The sequence below is a fragment of the Eumetopias jubatus genome, unplaced genomic scaffold (genome assembly GCF_037043125.1).
Source record: "Eumetopias jubatus isolate StellerSeaLion01/CBP00866 unplaced genomic scaffold, mEumJub1_p1.0 scaffold_10, whole genome shotgun sequence".
Taxonomy (NCBI): Eukaryota; Metazoa; Chordata; class Mammalia; order Carnivora; family Otariidae; genus Eumetopias; species Eumetopias jubatus.
In genome coordinates this window covers 53103986-53123080 of record NW_028274816.1, presented here as the reverse complement: position 1 = coordinate 53123080, position 19095 = coordinate 53103986, and the positions used below count along the sequence as shown (strand labels likewise).

At 55.3% G+C, this 19095-nt stretch overlaps 1 protein-coding gene across 1 annotated transcript; it reads right to left on the bottom strand.

Moving 5' to 3' along the window:
* Positions 1 to 3237: 3237 nt before the first annotated feature.
* DEDD2 (death effector domain containing 2) lies at positions 3238 to 18778 on the bottom strand. The gene is made up of 5 exons (XM_028087887.2): positions 18671 to 18778; positions 17686 to 18055; positions 16054 to 16176; positions 12675 to 12815; positions 3238 to 4444 (listed from the first exon to the last, which is right to left on the bottom strand). The coding sequence occupies exons 2-5, from the start codon at positions 18011 to 18013 to the stop codon at positions 4053 to 4055; spliced, it is 984 nt and encodes a 327-aa protein (XP_027943688.1). The 5' UTR covers positions 18014 to 18055; positions 18671 to 18778; the 3' UTR covers positions 3238 to 4052.
* Between the last annotated feature and the right edge of the window lie 317 nt (positions 18779 to 19095).

Genomic DNA, 19095 nt, shown 5'->3' with positions numbered 1-19095 from the left:
TAGTTTGGCAATGTGGCAGTCTGCAAAATGTCCCCCAAAAGGTGTCTACGGCTTAATCCCTGGAATCTGTGAATGTGATCATGGATGGCAAAAAAAAAAACTCTGCAGATGTGGTTAAAGTAAGGATTTTGAGATGAGGAGATTATTCTGATTATTCGGGTGGTCCCTAAATGCCATCACATGCATCCTTATAAGAGGGAGGTCGACAAAGGAGATGTGACTCAGTCAGAAGAGGAGGCAATGTGATCACAGAGGCAGAGATTGGAGGGATGTGGCTGCAAGCCAAGGGATGCTGGCAGCCACCAGAAGTTGGAAGAGGCAAAAAGCAAAATCTTCCCTAGAGCCTCTGGAGGGAGTGTGGGTCTGCTGACACCTTGATTCTAGCCCAGGGAAATTTTTAGATTTCTGGCCTTCAGAACTACAGAGAATACGTTTCTTTTGTATTAAGCCATCAAATTTGTGGTAATTTATTACATCAGCCACAGGAAAGTAACATAGGCAGTATCTACCTGAACATATGCATGTCCACCAGTTTCCCTTCCAGGTATATCCCAACAGAAATGTAGGCATTCATTCACCAAAAACCGTGCACAACAATGATCGCAGCAGCCTTATTTATAACAGCCGCAAACTGGAAACAACCTAAATGTCCACCAACAGTGCAATGCGTGAAGTATTTGGGGGATGTTCATAAAAATGAGTTAACTACTAACAGACATGTGGAGGAACCTCACAAACACACCACTGAGCAAAAGAAAGCAGACACAACAGAAGATATATTGTACGATTCCATTTATATCAAGCGCAAGAAGAGAAAAAATGAACTACATCATTGAGGAACATAAAACTAGCAAAAAAAAAAAAAAAGCAAGGAATTATTACTGTAAAATGTGGGATAGTGTTCCCAGCTAGGGGAAGCAGTGGTGGGGGGGGGAGGGGGCTGTGGTCAGGAGGGAGCACATGACAGCCAGGTGTGGGGTGGTGAGGGGCTTCTGGGGTGTGGTAAGGTATTAATGTGGGAGGCACAGGTGTTTCACAACGCACTAACACCATCTATCCGTTGTCCGAACTTTTCGGAATGTTCTATTTCGCAGTTGAAACGTACGATGGTGGTGTTGATTCTAAACAGAATGAACAGGGGTCCGATCCACGAGGCCTTCCTGGGGCCCTCCATTCATGTCCTCTGGGCTCCCCCAGCCTCTGCTGCTTCTTCAGGCACCGCCCACCCCGGGCTGAGACCCGCGGGGGGCCCGGGGGCCCGGCGTCGCCCGCCAGCACAGGAGCTGCGGACCCGGGGCCCGCCTCACTCTACCACCTTCTAGCGTAATCGTACTGTCACTGTCATCGTGGCCAGCCCGAGGGGGGGGGCAGATGGCCGCTGTGCCAACGAGGGGGTGTCTGACTCCGCACCGCCACTTACCTCTGACTCTGCCTGTCCATCCGTCTCTCTGCACCCCGTTCGGTCACGTTCCCTAAGGCCTTCCAGGGAGCCGTTCTCTCTGCTGGAGGACCCCCTCTCTGTCACTCTGTTGAACTCCTACTCATCCTTCAAGAGCCAGCTCGGGGCTCCTCTCCTCTGTGAAACCTGCCTTCCCCTAAGCTCCCACAGGCCCCCAGTTCGCCTGGCCGCAGCCTGTCCATGCCCGGCCCCACAGAATCCTTCTCGACTCCTGAAGCTCTTGGATCTCCCTGGCTTGTCCTCATGGCTTGGGTCTGACCCACTTCTGGGCCTCAGGAGTGTGTCGGTCACCTCGGTGTCCGGCGCGGGCTCTGGCAAGTCCAGGCCAGCTCCACAGCGCACGCGCTCACGGAGGCTCTGGAGGCGAGAGACATCTCCTCAAGGTTCCCGCCACAGCCGACTCCTGGCACGCACTGCGCCTGCGCGGGATCCGCTGCCTCGCGGTTAGGCGTCTCCACTTCCGGCACGCGCGTGCCGGCAAGAGACGCCGACCCCCTGCTGAAGAGGGCGGGGTGGGCGAGGCGGGCGGGGCCTCGAGGATGGGGGAGGGCGGGCCATGGGCGGGGCCCGTGTCACGGAACTGACGCGAGGACAGGGCCTGAATCTCTCCCCGCAAGGGGGCGGGGCCCCTCATTCATAAGGGGCGGAGAGACAAGCCTCAAAGCCTGAGGATGAGGCCGACTCCGCAATTCAGCCCGGCGGAGGCAGGACCAGCAGCAGCTCCCACCCCCAAGGATGGAAAGCCCCAAACCTTGAAGAGAAAACCTACTCCCGCCCAGACCAATCTCCCCAATCGGAGGGAAGGGGCGTGGAAACCCCCCACCTGCCTCCCCAACCTGCGTCCACTAGGGGAGAGAGGCTCTGGAGCTCAGTGCTGCTCTATCCACCAGGCAAGTCACCTCCCCCCTCTGAAGCCCATTTCCTGTCAAAAATGGGGGTAGAATCCCTACTTCACACAAGCTAAGCATTAAATAGATCTTGAGGAGGTGCCCAGCGGACCTTAGCTCCCCTCCAGAGAGAGTAAAGGTATAGTCTGAAGTCAAAAGCAACTAGCTAGACCAGGTCTTGACTCCAGTACAGGACTCAACCCCTAGACTTGCCACAGTGTCCCTCTACACCAACACCGGCCAGGGGTCTAGGTTCCCAGATGTGGGCAGGAACACCCGGAAAGGCCAAAGTCCCTGCCCACCCCCTCTCACCCACCTCCATTCCCCAGCCCGGCTCTCTTCCCCCACAGGAAGGAAAACCTTGGTTATTGTGTAAGAAACCTGAGTTCCTAAGCCCTTAAACAAGGGGTGGGGAAAGGGGCCACAACCTCCGGTAGCCACAAGGCAGCGGGAAGCAGTGTTGGGCTCGGGAGGAAGAATGCAGGTCCAGATTTAAGACGTGACTGTCCAGAAGGCATGAGGAGCCATCTGGGGAGGGATTCCAGGCAGAGAACTGTGGCTCATGACCAGTGTGGTTTCCAAAGCTTTGGGCTAGACAGCTGGCACCTCAGGGAATAAAATCAAAACACTAGTACTCTCAAGAACCTAACAAGAGCAAAGTATGTGCAAATGGGGTTGGGACAGGTTATGACTCCAAGGCAGTATTTCAACAGATGAGGAAACTGAGGCCCAGAGAGGAGGGGAGGCCTGTGGTAGCAGTGGCAGATGATGCTCCAGCATCCTGCCCTTCCTCTAGCCGGATACTGGGCCAGGAACCCCAGGATTGGTAATGGGCCCAGGTCATCAGATCCTTCCTCCAGCCCATAAAGAGAGAGTCCTAGGGAGCCTTAATGCCCACCCTAAGCCCCAATCCAGGGCCGTTTTATTGGCGCCACTTATAAAAGACCTTTCTCATCAGCCCCAAGCCTTTGCCTTCCCTTTCCGAGAAGGAAGTTGGTTTCTGATCCTGGCCCCATGGGCAACAACACACTTGGTCTGATGCTGCTGCAATGCACGTGTGACACTCCGGGTGCAGGTCCTTGTGCAAGTCTGTGTCCAACCGTGGAGAGCAGGAGAATGTGGAGAGCCAGGTCTGTGTATGGAAGCTGGGCAGAGAGCCCTGGCTGGCTAGAGAGATGAGTGGGCAAGGTGAGCAGGCCCCGTGTGCACCCTAGCCCCAGTGCCCAGCGTGGCTGAGGTCCAGGGTTGGGGGAAGTAAAATCAGAGATCCTGAGAGAGAAGCCCTTAGGCCAAAGACATGTGTGGAGCAGGCCAGGGCAGGAGCCCAGGGCAGATTCCAGGGGGGGCAGTGTGCATGTGTGCACGCAGCCCACAGTCAGGAACACGGTGTGCAGGGGGCCTTTGGTGAATGTGTAGCTATGCCTCCCTCCCGTTCTGATCTGCATGCCTGAGTCCCTGGCCTCCTGAAGCTGAGGGAACACACCAGAGGGTAGGGTTGGGAGGAGGCTGGGAAGGAAACTCAGGTGGAAGTGGTTTGGGCCTCAGAGCCCACATCCTGTGGCAGAGTCTGTCAAGGGGCCAGGACATCTGTCCCAGTCCTCAGGGCTGCTGGAGTGACAGTCTTCTAGGGGCAGAGATGGATGTCCTCCGGGGGGAAAAAGTGGCCCGGAGGCTAGGAGGTGGGTTCAGTCCTGCCAGGTCCGGAATCAGGAGGCCTCAGTTGGGCGTCGTCCTCCCTCCTCCTCCATCAGCAGCAGGCGGCGCCGGCCAGCCTCGTAGTCGGCCTCGTCCACACTGACCAGCAGGCGGACAGCCTCCCGGCCCACGGCCTCGCGAAGGGCCTCAGTCAGGAACACGCCCCGCAGGGCCTGCAGCAGGGCGCCACTCAGGTAGTCGCCCCAGAAGGCGTCCAGATAGGAGAGCTCGGAGAACTTGATGTCGCACACCACGGAGCCCAGGTCCCGGGAGCGCAGCACCGCCGTGGCCTGCCCAAACACGTCCAGCTGCCGGGCCAGCGCCTGGGGCCGCCGGGAGGCCACACCCTGCTCCAAGGCAGGCCCGTGCTCACAGTACTCTGCTCGCACCCTGAGCCGGATGTCTGCGGAGAAGGAGGGACTGGTCAGGGAGGGGCCAGCACTCCACACACGGCGGCGCAAGGGACCGGCGCAAGGGACCAGGGCCCGCAACCCCTTCCTCCCAGCCCGAGCGTCCTCCCACAGGCTCCTCCCCCTGCCCCATGGGTTGCACTGCACCTACCCACATCCTTCCCCCTTGTGGTAACCACACCCAAGTACAGTGACACCCTCCCGTGGCTTCTCTCCTGGGGCCTGGTCTCTGTTACCTCCTGACCCGGCGACCTTGGCGACCTCCTCTCCCCTCACGTGCTGCCCTCCAGCCTCAGCACCCTGCTGCACCCCTACCCACCAGGCAGGTTCTGCTCAGCCCTGCCTCTCCTTCAGCTGGGGATGCTCTGGCCCGCCCCGCAGCACTTGCTCCCTCACTTCCTCCAAATGCCACCTTCCTAATGAGGCCTCCCCTAACCTCCCGATTTAAAACGTCACCACCACCACCCCAGCCCCCGGCACTCCCAGTCCCCCAGACCCTGCTCCCTTTCTTCCCAGGGCACTTACCACCTTCTAATCTCGGTGCTTTCCCTTATACTGTCAGGCTTATCACCTGTCTCCCTGGGTGAGCCCCCTGAAGGGACTGTTTTATTCAGTGGCGTAGCCCTGTGGCACACAGTAGGCGCTCGATATATATTTGTGCAAGAACCCATGCCTGGACTGATGGACTTGCCTTGTGGCAACCAGGCTCCTCGTCCTGCCCTCAGTGAGACTCCTGTGGGGCCACCACACCCAGCACGCGAGCGCCGCCCAGGGGTCTCAAGGCTGGGACCAGGCCAGCTCTGCTGGCAGCAGGTGCCCTCTTCCCTCAGAGGTCGCTAAGATGATGGACCCTAAGCCCGGAGCTGCTGGGGGCACTTGGCCACCAAGAGGGGAGAGCATGAGGCCTACCCGGAGTCAAGACAGAGAGGAAAAAAATGAAGTTCCTCACACGAGCCCTGGAACATCCAGATTCTCAGCCAAGATCAATTCCCTTTTTGCTCAGGCCAGTCTGAGCTGAGTTTCTGCTACTTACGACCCTGCCCACACCTGCCCAAATGAGGGGGCAGCTCTGCACAGGGCACAGGACCCAGGACTTCCTAGACTGTCCCTGTAAGTGTGACCTCGGGCGGATCACCTCCGTGTGGGATTACTAAAGCTCCACCTGTGACTCAGGCTAACAGAACCTCCTCTCAACACCACACCGGCTGTGAGGGTCAGCTACAAGCTGGAAAGGACAACAGACACTACCCACATATGAACTCATTTAATCCACGACCGCCCCGTCAGACAGGCCCTACTATCACCCCAATTTACAGGTGAGCAAATGGAGGCAAAGAGAAGGGAAGGGATCTGCCCAAGGTTGCGCGGTCAGGGTGTGGTGAAGCTCCACAGACGTCACTGAGCGTCCTGTGCCCCAGGGGGCAGCTTTGGGCCAGTGGAGACGATTCTAACCCAGGAGACTTTGGGCACTGCTGTGTGACCTGGCACAAGTCAGCACCTCTCTGAGCCCAGGTTCTTGCTGGAACCTGGGAATTCCACTCTGAAAGGCTGTTGAAAGGATTAAAGCGAGAGCAATGGACGGAAAAGACGTGGCTAGCACTGCAAACAGCGCCCAATGGGTGCTCCAAGAAGGGCCGCCGCCAACAGCTCCGATGTGCCAAATGCTTCACCCCCGCCATTCAGCCAGACCAGCCCTGAGGGGGCGGGGGCCACAAGCAACCCAGTGGACAGATGAGGAAACAAGCTCGGGAAGGGGAAGTGCCAAGTGCCTGACTCCCTTTGCCTTCCACACACGGTGTCAGCAGCAGAGCACAAGGTGGAAGGCAGGTCCCCACTCTCCCAGATGACTTCTCAGTACCACCCACTTCCTCCTCCCACCCCAAACCCTTCCTCTTTCTGCGAGGGAACCTCACCCTCTCCACTTGAGGCCCAGGGAACCCAACCTGGCCTTGGTGCCCAGGACTTCCCGTGGCACTCAGGCCTGGCTCCCTTCGTGTTAGGAACTACACAAGACCTTCAGGCCCACAGCCTAGACTCCCCTGAGTGTCTGACCATGCCCTCAAGTGGTGTGGACCAGGGAGCAGGGAATTGGGAGGGGCAGCACCTGTCCAAGGCCACACGGGGCAGCTCAGTGGCAGAGGCACAGAGCCAGGTGGCGGAGTCCGACAGACCTTGAGGCGAGTCCCGGCTCTGCCACTCTCTAGCTGTGGGGCCTTGGGCATGTGACCTCACCTCTCTGAGCCTCAGTTTCCCCATCTGAAAAACATAAACAGACAAACAAGAGGTCCCTGCTGCATGGTGCGGTCATGAGAATTCAAAAAAGCAACTCATGAAGCACTCGCCAGGTCCTAGGACACAGAAGGCACCCAGAAACAGGAACTGCGATTTAGACACCCATCTCTCTACCCCATGGCCCCTGCCCAGGCCTGACCCTCTCTCACTTGGGCCCCTGAGTCAACCTCCTCCCTCAGTCCCGGCTGCGTTCTCCCCTGCCCTGCCTCCAGTCACAAGGGCAGCACCCCCAGCACAAGCCTTACTCACTCACACGATGACCTGTCCACCTCCTCTGTCCAGAGCAGCCCCACTCAGTCACCAAGGCCCAGCTCACAGGACCACACAGCCCGAGCGGGTGAAACCCCCCCCAGATGGCCTTCCTCCTCGGCACAGGTAGGTACTCAACCTGTGGCAGAAACTGTTCAGAGCCTACCCCCAACATGGGGGTGGAAGAACGAAAGGACCAGAATGGACTGGTGTGTGTCCCATCCATTCTTTCATCTAACAGATCTATTTACGAGGTGCCAGGAATGTGGGGTGACATGCGTGCCCCGCCACCAGTGGGCCTGCAATATACGGAACCCCAGTTAGGGAACACCTCTCATGGGCTAGGCCCTACCCAAGGGCTCTCCCGACCTTCGGCCCTAAATCCCCACAGCACTTTCCTTATCCCCATCGACAAATGAGGAACTCCTTCCCCAGACCACAGTCCAACCTCGGGTCGGGAACACAACAGCGTGGCATACACAGAAAGAGCAAGGAACTCCGTGAGGGAAGAGGAGAAGACCTGTGTTACTTGAAGCCACCCCGCCACCCCTGGCCAGGAATCAGGGGCACCAAGCCCCATCTCTCCTTTAGTCCTCAACAAAATGACCAAAGAATAGGTGACAGATATAGAGTATTTACTGGAGACTGGCACACACGTCACATTTATTGACCCCTTGATTCTCCCTGCAACCTTCTAAGGCAATGCTATTACCTCCTTTCTGCAGATGGGGAAACTGAGGCACAGGATGAGTCACCTGCCCAAGGGCACACAGGCAGGAAATGGCAGAGGTGGAATTCCAACCGGGGTGCCTGGCTCCCCCATCCTGTTTGCTGCCTGTCACACACACAATCACAGAAACCTATCATTAAAAGAAATCCCAAGGGCCACAGGAGAAAATTAGAGACAGCGAGGTGTAATTTAGATTTCAACGATGAGACGGAACCTCTCTAGGAATGACACTGGAAGTAAAATGTGAAGAACAAGTAGGTCGAAAGAGAAAAACAAGAAGGAAGAGCAGCCTTCCCAGAAAAGAGAACAGCCCGCATGGAAGTCCAGAAGTAGAAAATGAACTTGAGGCATTCACAGGCTAGGGGCCAGGGTGGCCGGACCACGTGGAGGAGAAGGGCATCAGGGGATGACTGGAGGTACAGGGCCTCACGAGGCAACCACACCCCCGCCCCCGCACCTCAACAGCCTCCTTCGTAAAACCTCACCCCAGGACCTGCTCTCAAGGGGTCACTTTGGGGATTACACCGCTGGCTGCAAGTAAAGAGCAAAGGCCAGTGCCTGGCATATAACGAGCCCTCCGAGGGCCTCAGGAAGGACGTGAGCTCATGCCGAGGTGACTCGGGCTGCACGGCGGAAGCGGCAAGGCGGCAGGAACAGAGTCAAGGCAGGGGTCAGGGAAGGTCAAGGGGCCAGGACAGATGCAGCAAACATGGAGACAAGTGGACGGACTGGCCCACGTGTGTCCGTGAGGAGCAAGGCGGGAAGAGCGTCTGGCCCCCGTGTGACCCGGGCTGGGGGCTGGCTGAACTGCTTCCTCTGGCCAGGAACACCAAGCATTTAGCAACAGTCCCTCCTCCACCTGGGCAGCTGTGTGGAAAGGCTCCCTGTCCCCAGGACATAGGGTTTGGCGATGCCTTCCTAGTGAGGACAGCTGTTCTTGCTCCTGCACGCAGTTCGGCCCCAGCACCCTCTTGTGCCCCAACCCCACACACCTCATCCCTCTCTCTTCTAGGGCAGAATGAGAGGCAGAGGGAAATGGGCAGGGGTCCCCAGTGGGGGGTCAGGGAAGGGACAGGGACAGGCACAAGGGGAAGAGAGGCAGCCAGAATGCTCTGACGGAAAGACCCCTGCCCCTCCAGGGCCAGCACCACCCTCCTCTGGACAACAGCGGCACCCAACCCCTGCTTTAGTCTCTTCCCCGGGACGCGGCCAGCGTCGTCATGTCAAATATAAGGTTCGACTGAACTAAAAGATAGAGGCAAAGAGGAGACGCTGCCACCAACGTCAGAGAAAAATAAGCAGCCACTCGCTACCTGCTTCCCGATGGAAAGCCACAATACCACCTGGGAAGTGAGCTTGAAAATAAAACATCACACCAGAATCTGATCAAGCCTCTCCAGACCAACCACTGATTTTCAGGAAACATGGATAATAGGGGACCATATCAATCAACTTGACTGTAGGATGCAATTGGCAAAATCAGTTTTTAGGAAACGCTACATGGGGCGCCTGGGTGGCTCAGCCGTTAAGCGTCTGCCTTCGGCTCAGGTCATGATCCTGGGGTCCTGGGATCGAGTCCCGCATGGGGCGCACTGCTCCGCGGGAAGCCTGCTTCTCCCTCTCCCACTCCCCTTGCTTGTGTCCCCTCTCTCGCTGTGTCTCCCTCTGTCAGATAAATAAATAAAATCTTAAAATAAAAACTACAGGACAACTACTTTCAACAAATACAAAGCCACGGGGATAGGGGAAGGAGAGCCGACATGGCGGGGGAAATCTCAGAGATCAGGAGACTTACGAGAGCCAGCACTGCGGAGCGTGGGTGGCTCAGTCAGTTAAGCGTCAGACTTCCACTCAGGTCATGATTCCAGGACCCGGGGATCAAGCCCAGCATTGGGCTCCTTACTCAGCGGAGAGTCTGCTTGTTCCTTTACCCCTCCCCCTGCTCGTGCACTTTCTCTCTCCCTCTCAAATAAATTTAAAAAGAGAGAGCCAGCACTTTTTTTTTAAGTTAATTTCTTTTTTATTCTTTTTCTTTAAAGATTTTATTTATTTGACACAGAGAAAAAAAGAGAGCATGCACAAGCAGGGGGAGCAGCAGTCAGAGGAAGAGGGAGAAGCAGGCTCCCCGAGGAGCAGAGAGCCTGACCCACCCCAGGACCCAGGGATCATGCCCTGAGCCGAAGGCAGATGCTTAACTGACTGAGCCACCCAGGCGCCCCATAGAGAGCCAGCACTTCTGAGACAATGGGACAACATTAGAGCATTAACTGGACATTTGACAGGAAGAACTTAATGTTTTCAGTGCGGTAATTTTTCCAAGAATTCTGATCTTTTAGAGGTACACAGTGAAAAATCCACAGACGACATAACAGGATCCCTGAAAGTGACTCCAAGACACCGTGGATGGTCCAACAGGATCACCCACAAGCTGCCAAGGGCTGAGGCACAGTGAAGGGGGGACCGGGTCATCACGCTGGTGTGCCTGCCTCTGTCCCTCCTCCAGAGAAACAAGGAGAAAAGCAAAGCTCATCCTGTCACTCAAATCCTCTGGCTGCTTTCCGTCACGTAAAGCAGTGAAAGCCCTGGTCCCCCGGCCCACAGGACGGGCCCCCCACCTCTCCTGCGCTCACCTCCCAGCAGCCCCCTTGCTCGGCCAGCTTCCTCACCAGCCCTTCATCACCACTGGCTCACTCCTACTTGACCTTGGCAGCTGCTGTCCCCAGATCTAGAACACTCTTCCCCAGCCAACCACACACTTGTTCTGTCTCTTCCAAGAGGGCTTCTGAGACCACTCTACCTTGAAAATACATCCAAAACTGCATTTTCCCTCACTCCCTCCCCCCTTGCCCTGCCTTCTCTTCTCAGCTGCCCTCTGAAGTTTCTGTCCACTTTCTCCTCCCACCAAAACACCTGCTCCGTGAGGACAAGCGTCTCCCATCCCTGCTGTGCCTAGCGCATAGTAAGCGCTCTAAGAACACGCGTGGAGTAACAGCATGAACCAAGCCTGCCACTCTGCACAGTGGGGGCTGTCACCCCTACCTCAGGGCTGTCTTGAAAACTCTGGGCCAGGCGAGTAGTGTGCCCAGCACAGGGCCCGGTGGATGGCCCTGAAAGGGATGGGGAAACTCAAGAGGCCCTGTGTCCAAACCCGGGGTACTCCGGACACCCTTCCCCTTCGGAAACCCAGAGTTTGGTCCAATTCTTCCCCTCTGGGGAGGGCAGTTGACTAGGGGTTAAGCCCCACAGCTATCACACACGAGGGAGCAAGAATGGCAGGTCACTCCGGTCTGAAGGAGCCTCCTTCCACCTCTGGTCTTGGGCCTCATCAAAGGTGAGGCATCCTGGCTTTCAGAGGGAACCACCAGGGCCCTACTGGGGAGAGCCTCCCTCCAGCCCCACCCTGCCTAGTGAGTCAGCAGTCAGACCTGCTTACAGTCCTCCCAGCAAGACCCAGGCACACCCTGCGTAACAACCTCCCTGCCACAGCCCTGCCCTCGGGGAAGAGACCTGAAGCCTCCACAGGCAACAAGACCCCTCCCCAGCCTCAGCTCAGCAGGCTCCCTAGGGAGGCAGGGACTCCCTCTGCTGCCCAGCCAGCCCCGTGGCTCTGCTCATGACTGCCTGCCTGGGGGAGAGTCACACCGGGCAGCTGAGGGTTGTCAGAGGACATCTGCCGGCCCTATTGGTCTGTTCCTCCCGGCAGCACCAAGCGGCTATCTGCAGCCTCATTGGTGGAGTGGATGGGACACTCAGAGGAGAGGGAGCCAAAGAGGTGTGGGCTGAGTGAGAGTGCACCCACCCATGCCCGTCTATGACCCTCAGGGCCACGTGGAATTTCCCAAAGGCAAGGTCAAAGCACGAATCTCTAAAGCAGAGCCCACAATCCACCTGGCCTACCACACGTGCAGGCCCAGGCAGCCCTGTTAGTCCCCACCTTCTCCCCAACAGAACTTTCCCGGGCCAGACCTCCAGCCTCTCCTGCTCGGGCTGTCCAGCCTCTTCGCTCCGTTCCCCGCTTCCTTTTTGTTTACTTACACACACACCAGGCATGGCACATACTACATAAATACATATACCTAGCGCAGTTCTACGTACTTTATAAATCATCATTAACTAATTTTCCAGATGAAGTCAGAGTTCCATCAAAAGCAGGTGTCAGATCAACCTTGTTCCCCTGCTGAAAACCCGAGGTAACACTTGCCATATGGAATAAAATCCACGCTCCCATCCACTCCAAGGTCTGCCAGGCCCAGTGGTTTGGCTCCTGCCGGGCTCCTCCACCCACTCCCCACCCTCTGTTCATGGCACTATCTAAAGCGAGCTTCAGTTTCACTGATCTGTCACCCTACTAGAAGGTCGCCGCCTCCCCAAGGGCAGGGCCCCCACTGCTATTCCTGTCCCAAGCACACTGCACAGTAACAGCAAGAAGACGCACCAACTGGTACGTAGCACATAGCATAGGCCTCAGGCCAGGCACTGGGGCAAACATATTACCAGGCTAATTCATTTTCTCTCTCAACAACCCCACGTGGGACGCGCCCTATCAGCCTCCTTTTACACCAGAAGGGTTCAGTCACCTGCCCAAGGTCAGACAACCTATCTAAATGCCAAGGCTAAGGGGTGAATCTGGCAGCCTGCCCCAGGATCCTCGTTTTTTACCCACACGTTACTCCACTACAGAGTAAGTAAACCTATAAAAACGTTTACTGAAAAAAATAGACAAAACTGAGAGCAAGAAGTCATCAGGAAAAGCTTCCTGGAGGAGGTCGCACACGTGATCCTTCCACGACACGCAGGACGGAGACAAGCAAGAGAGGATGATGAATGGAAGCTGCCGCCTCCCCACTGGGTGTGCCACACTGCGCGCACGAGTGTCCGCGTCTGCCCCCCTCAGGCTCAGCAGCCGGCTGCGGGCACCATCCAGGCATTCGCTGAGGCCCACAGACACCTACCACAGGTCACTTTGCCTTCTGAGGCAGGTCTGGCTGGCTCCTGCGGCTGCTGGGGGGCGGCGGGGGCCCCTCTCCGCCGCCGTCGGGCACCACCACTCGGCCGGCCCCGACTCCGCCGCTGCCGCTTGGTCGGTGGGGAGCCTGAGGAGAGAAAGATGGGGCACACTGAGGACCAGGATAACAGGTAGAGCACGGAGGCAGGGGCCTGCAGAAGAGCTCAAGGCTGGTCCCCATGCCATGAGACCTGGGTGAGCCCCTCTGCTTCCTGGGCCTCAGTGGCCTGGTCCATAGGATGAGTGGTGAGTAGAACCTAGCGTCATCTAGAAGAGCACACCCCACCACCCAGCAGCCCCACTCCCAGGTCTGACCCTGAAGAAAGCCCTGCACAGCCACGCCAGGAAACAAGCATGACAACAGACCACTGGGGCATTGTTCATAACTGTCTAAATGTGAACACAATGTAAATACCTGGCAAGCAGTACACAGGGTAATTCCCAGAGTAGACTGTTTAGTGAAGTAAAAGCAAGGTGCAAAACAAGTGTCTATGATTTGCTACATCTTGCGTTAAAAAAAAAAGAATATATACAAACTTGCTATTTTTGCAAGACAAAACACTGTAAAGACAAATAGGAAATGAACGAAATTAGTTACCTACTCACTAGGGATTGGGGACCAGTGGAAATGATCCTTCTAAGAACATCCTTCTTACATATGGTAGTTTTGACTTTTGAGTCATAAAACTGCTTTACATACTCAAAAAATTAAAGAGACAAAAAAACACACCAACTATAGAATTAAACAGAAACAAACGAACCTAGCTGTATATAAAATTGGTAACGCGAACTAGAGAAGAATTATTTCAAGTAACTTGGAAGAACATTCTGACTGTAAACTCTCGGTGGGATACACCCCTAGGACAGGAAGAACCACAAATAAATGGTATGCTTCATTCAGTAGATAGTCGGCAGCGGTACTGAACTTTCAAAGCTACAACTGTCATAAAACGAAGCAAATAAATCTGTTATCTCAAAATTTTTAATAAACGTTTTTAGTGTACAAGAAACACATCTTTGTATATTAATTTTGAAAACACTAAGACGAATTTTTTTTGGGGGGGGGATAGAGGAAGTGCGTGCAAGAGCAGGAAGGACAGAGGGAGAAGGCTCAAGAGAATCCCAAGCAAGCTCCACGCCCAGCACAGAGCCCGACACGGGGCTTGATCGGAGATCATGAGATGAGAAAGATGGGGCACAATGAGATTACGACCTAAGCTGAAATCAAGAGTTGGATACTTAACCAACTGAGCCACCCAGGTGCCCCAAAAAACTAATATGAATTTTTTTAAAGCAATTTCTAGGTCTGTTCACTAAAAGAGCTCAGGAACCACACACATGCAGCACCCAGAGCTTGGTCTCTAAATGTCAGTGCCTCTAAAAGGAACCAGGCTTCCTCTGGAAATAGCTGATTCCAGGGCTGGGGAAGGAAAAGTACAAGTTGAGTGCAGGACATCTTGCAGTGCCCCAGAGCAGGAAGCCCAAAGAATGATGGAGCCACATCAAAAAGACAGTAGGAGCTAGTCAATTCGAACCTCAGGAAGAATGACTAATGGATTCTAACACAGTAAATAAATAATTATACAGGAATCCATAGTGCTGCTCCCCCTCCTCCCAAGGAGAGAGAGGGAAAAAAAAGAAAAGTCTCGAAAGAATGCCAGCTAATAGACACTGGAAAAGAATAAGAAAATCACCATTTTGTGAACACCAATGTCATCACTGGTTCAGGAAGAGATGACCGATGCCTGCTAAACCCACTGGGGATGCTGTTGGGGAACAGTACGTGCCAAGTGTCATCCCACAGATTGACTAACCATTAAAGGAGGAAATGTCCCTTTACGGAGGACAAATATGGCAGACACCACCTTAACCAAGTGTTCAAACTTGCCCACTCACAGCAAGAAAACGAGACCGTCAGCCTCTTGATGTGCTCCAATGCGAAGCACACAGCATCAACCAAGGAACATTCCTGCCAAAACATGTAACCTGAATCTCATCAAACCTCCTGACCCACTTTTTATTGTACCTTACTCTACTTCACTCAACTCTCAGTCCTGGAAATTACTCTCTTCTGGCCACACGTTTACAGGGTTTTTGAGTTTCGAGTCATAAATTAGAAACAACACCCAGTGGCTGCTACCGTGCTTGTCTCTTAGGGTGAGGGTGTGGGGGCTCCCCACTTCACGGGAGATACACCCATTCCAGGACCCCATGAGGAAATGATCGGACACTTCCAAAACAATCGTGACATTCTACAAAACAAGTGGCCCGACAGAGTCAATAAGTCAACGTCATGGTAAGAAAAGAAACAAATTTGGGGCAGGGGAGGAGTTTGGGTTCTCAAGTAAGAGGTTAAGGAGACATAATAAATGAACACAGGAATGCTGGGTGGCTCAGTCGGTTAAGCATCTCCCTTCGGCTCAGGTCATGATCCCAGGATCCTGGGATCGAGTCCCACGTTGGACTCCTTGCTAGGCGGGGAGCCCACTTCTCCCTCTCCCTCTGCCTGCCACTTCCCCTGCTTGTGCTCTCTCTCTCAGACAAGTAAATAAATAAAATCTTTTTAAAAAAACCAAGATGCAGAGAAACTCAACTATGAGTGGATCCTGAGAGTGGAGACCATCTTGGGGAAACGTGAAAATGAAGCGTTAGGGTATCAGAGGATTAGTATTCATTTTCTTAGGTATGATAATGGTCTGGAGATGATCTAGGAGAATCTTCTCATTCTCAGGAAATGCCTGATGATTTAGGGATAAAGTATCCTGATGGGTGTAACTTACTTTCAAAGAGTTCAACCGAAAATCCATTGTTACATATACGCACACAAGTAACAACCAAAAATCCATTGTTAAGTACATACACAGTAAAGCAAAAGTGGCAAAATGTTAAAATTACTGAATCAAGGTGGAAAATAGGAGCATGCTCACTGCACTTATCTTTCAACTGCTCTGTATGTTTGAAATTATGTTTGAATAATTTAGGAACTAGGGACAAGAAAACAGCCTAAATGAACTGGCAGGGCAATTAAAAGAAACAAATTAAAGGTACCTGACGTGAATAAATCTCAGAAACGTGTCCAGCAAAGCCAGCCACGTGAAGACTACCCACCGTGTGATGTCATTCAGATGCCCTATAAAACCACCACAAACAATTCCATTCGTTGCTTCCGGACACATGCTTTTGTAGAATAAACACCACACATAAAGGAATGTGGACACAGAATAACCCCTCAGGCCCCTTCCTTGATGGGCCGGGATGGAGAGGGTTCATCAGGGCTCAGGAGGAAGAAAGGGACGCTGCCATCACGCCCACGCAGCGAGGCTCACCTGTCTCCCACTGACCCTGCTGCGTGTCTGAAGTACTGCTTGACTGCCGGCGGCGGCGGCGACTGCCTTCAGTCCTTTTGGAAGAAGAGCTGGAGGTGCCGTAGTTGTAGCGTTCCGGAGACACTTCAGAAGGAGAAAAACGGAAAGAAGTATTCCCAGCCTCCAGCCCCTCCCCAGCCCAGCCTCAATTCCCAGCTGGAGATGGACTCCGGCCCCACTAGGTGCCCGAGTTCCCCAGAGCCCAGAGCCCAGATAGCTGCTCTCTCTCAAACGCCTCCTGCCCAATGGTGGTTGTATGCCTACAGAGAGATAGGGACTTGTGACCTCCTGGGGCTGTCCAAACCATGTCTACAGCAGCTCCAACTGTCAGGATTGGAGTCTGTAAGCCGAGTCATGGTCAGGATCCCTGCAATGTTGCCCACCCCCCAACCCCGGCCGCCTCGAACTGCCCCCAACGCTCCCTGAGCCCCCAAGGGGTAAGCAGGCTCCCCCAAACCTCCCTTCCATAGCCTAACCTCCACGTATATTCTTCCAAAAACACGGCCGGTTCTTCTCTAGTGATGCCCCTCTCCTGGTTATCCAATTGCCAAGGGCTTCCTCTGGGCAAGGGAAGTTCGGAATCCCCCTCCAAAACCAGCCACTGCACCACTAATGACCCAGCCAAGGCCTCAACAGCTCGAGGCCTAAGCACGCACAGGATTCCTGTCCCTTAAACCCCGGGGTTCCTCACCTCAGAACTGCTCCCCCAGGAGTACTTCCCTCACAGGACTAGGGGCATCAGCTCGGAGCCAAACTTTCTACCTGGGTCATCTGCAAGCCCCTGTGTGAAGTGGCTTCTTACCTCCCTCTCTGCTCTTGCTTTGTCAGTCTCCCCTGCTCCTGCCACACTGGTCTCTGATGATACCAAACTCATTACTGACTCAGGGCTCGAAAAGCTTGTCTTTCCCTCTGCCTGGCATTTTCTCCGCTGAGATCTATGCACAGCAGGAGTAGAACCTCCGTTTAAACATGGCTTTTTCAGAAAGGTTTTGACTGGTTATCCAATGGGGGGGGGGTTCCTTCACTATGAAGCGCTCCCTACTCTCTGTATTCTCTTAACTTTGCTTTAGTCTTTCTATAACCCTATACAAAAGTAAGCTATCTGCCCCAATGGCTACGTCCTCCCCACTAAACATAAGCTTCATGAACAAACACTCTGTCAATCCCAACACCTTGTATCTCCTGTGAGCAACACGCAAGATTCAGTTCTTACGTGTGGACAAGCTGCTTAACTTCTCTTAACCCTATTCTTTTCCCTGTAAGATGAGAACACTAACAGGACTACCTCACAGGATTACTGGGAAGATATAAGGCGACAGTTCACACGAAGGGCTTACCGCTGTGCCTCACATGAAATAAGCCCTCCATAAACAGTGGCCACAAACACCACTGATGTGGCCAAATTCCACAAGCTCACCTCTCCCAAAGCCATGCCTCCTCCCTGTTGTGTTCCTCATTGATACTGAGAGAAGGGGAGGAGCGAGTTGGGACACAGGCTGATACGGTGCTGTCTGTATCAGGCCACCATGGAGGCCCAGCCAGGACAAGGCCCCGTCCCCACCGGAAGTCTGTCACCCTCCCATTCAACCATACCTGGCCGGCGCCTCTTGCGCGCCAGGTGCGGCAGCAGGTCGTGGCGTGCCAGCACGCGCAGGAGTTGCCCCAGCAGCCGAAGGTTGCTCTCGTCGCACTGCCCGCGGCGCTCCAGCTCCAGCAGCAGCTCCAGGCCGCTTCGCGCGCGAGCCAGACCGCCGGCCGCGCCGGGGGCCTCGTCGAGCAGGAAGGCCAGCAGCTCCAGCTCGCACTCGGTCAGCTGCCCGCCCACCACCTCGAACATACGGTGAAGCGACAGCATCCCGTAGTAGTCCAGGCATTCATCCTCCTCCCAGCTCGGGGCCGGGGTCAACCCGGACAGCGCCATACCCAGGGGAGGGAGGGGGCGGCACAAGCTCTGAACCAGGGCCTAGAACCCACACAGCGGGGAGGGGGCAATGGTCAGTGACGCGGGGACCCGGACCCCGCCCCCGCCGGTGCGTCTCCCCCGCCCCGTCCTGCCGGGCAGGGCCACCTTCGCACCCCAGGCTTCTCTGCCTCTCCCCTTCCCTCAAAAAGGAATGGTACCGCCCGAGGTCCCCTAGTAACAGGTCGAGACGCTAGACCCCGTTCGTCCTCCCAAGAGTCGGGCCGACCCAGCCCGAACGCCCCTCCCCAGGTGGTATGCCCCGAACCAGCCTCCGGACCCGACCAAGTGATTCGGTCCGAACCAGCGTGGGGGCCCGTCCCGGGGAACCCTGCCAACTGCCCTCTGACTCTGGGCAGCACTGACCGGACGTGCCCCTTGGCTCCGTCCACTGGTACTGTCCGATCAGCGCCGCGGCTCCACCCAAATGGTAGCGTCCGAAAGTGACCCTCTGCCCCCCACAAGTGGAACCGACCAAAGCAGCCCGTCGCCCCACACAGGTGGTGCTGTCCGATCCCGACCCCCTCGCCCTGTTAGGGCGGTACCGCCCTCCCCCCAACACCCAAGTGGTTCCGTCTACCCGCCACCAGCCGCCCTCAGGCCTCTCTGGATCCTCACCGGATTCCGGCGTCTGACGACTCCTGGGCGACGGCCGCAGCCACTTGTTTTGGATCTTTCTGGCACCTTCTCTATTATTACGCCTGCGTCACCTCGCCCCTCCTCCTTCCCCCAACTCGCGCAGGTGCGACCGCCACGCCCCTTAGGCGCAAGCGCAGAGTGAAGCTTCCAAGCCCCACCCCTCCGGGCCCGCCCCCAACCGTAGCGTCTTGCCCGCCAGTGCTGCGCCTGCGCAAAGCGAGAGTGATTTCCGCGTCTGAGTTGGATCTGTTACCTGGTGGCATGCAGGGTTGCTTCTGTCCGCCCGTGACTTAAGCCGCTGGATCCTTGTTGCCGCACGTCAAGCCCTGTTGGAAATACTCATCTCATGGACTACAGCCCCATCCTAGACATGATTTAGACGCCCACATTACCACTGCTCCCAG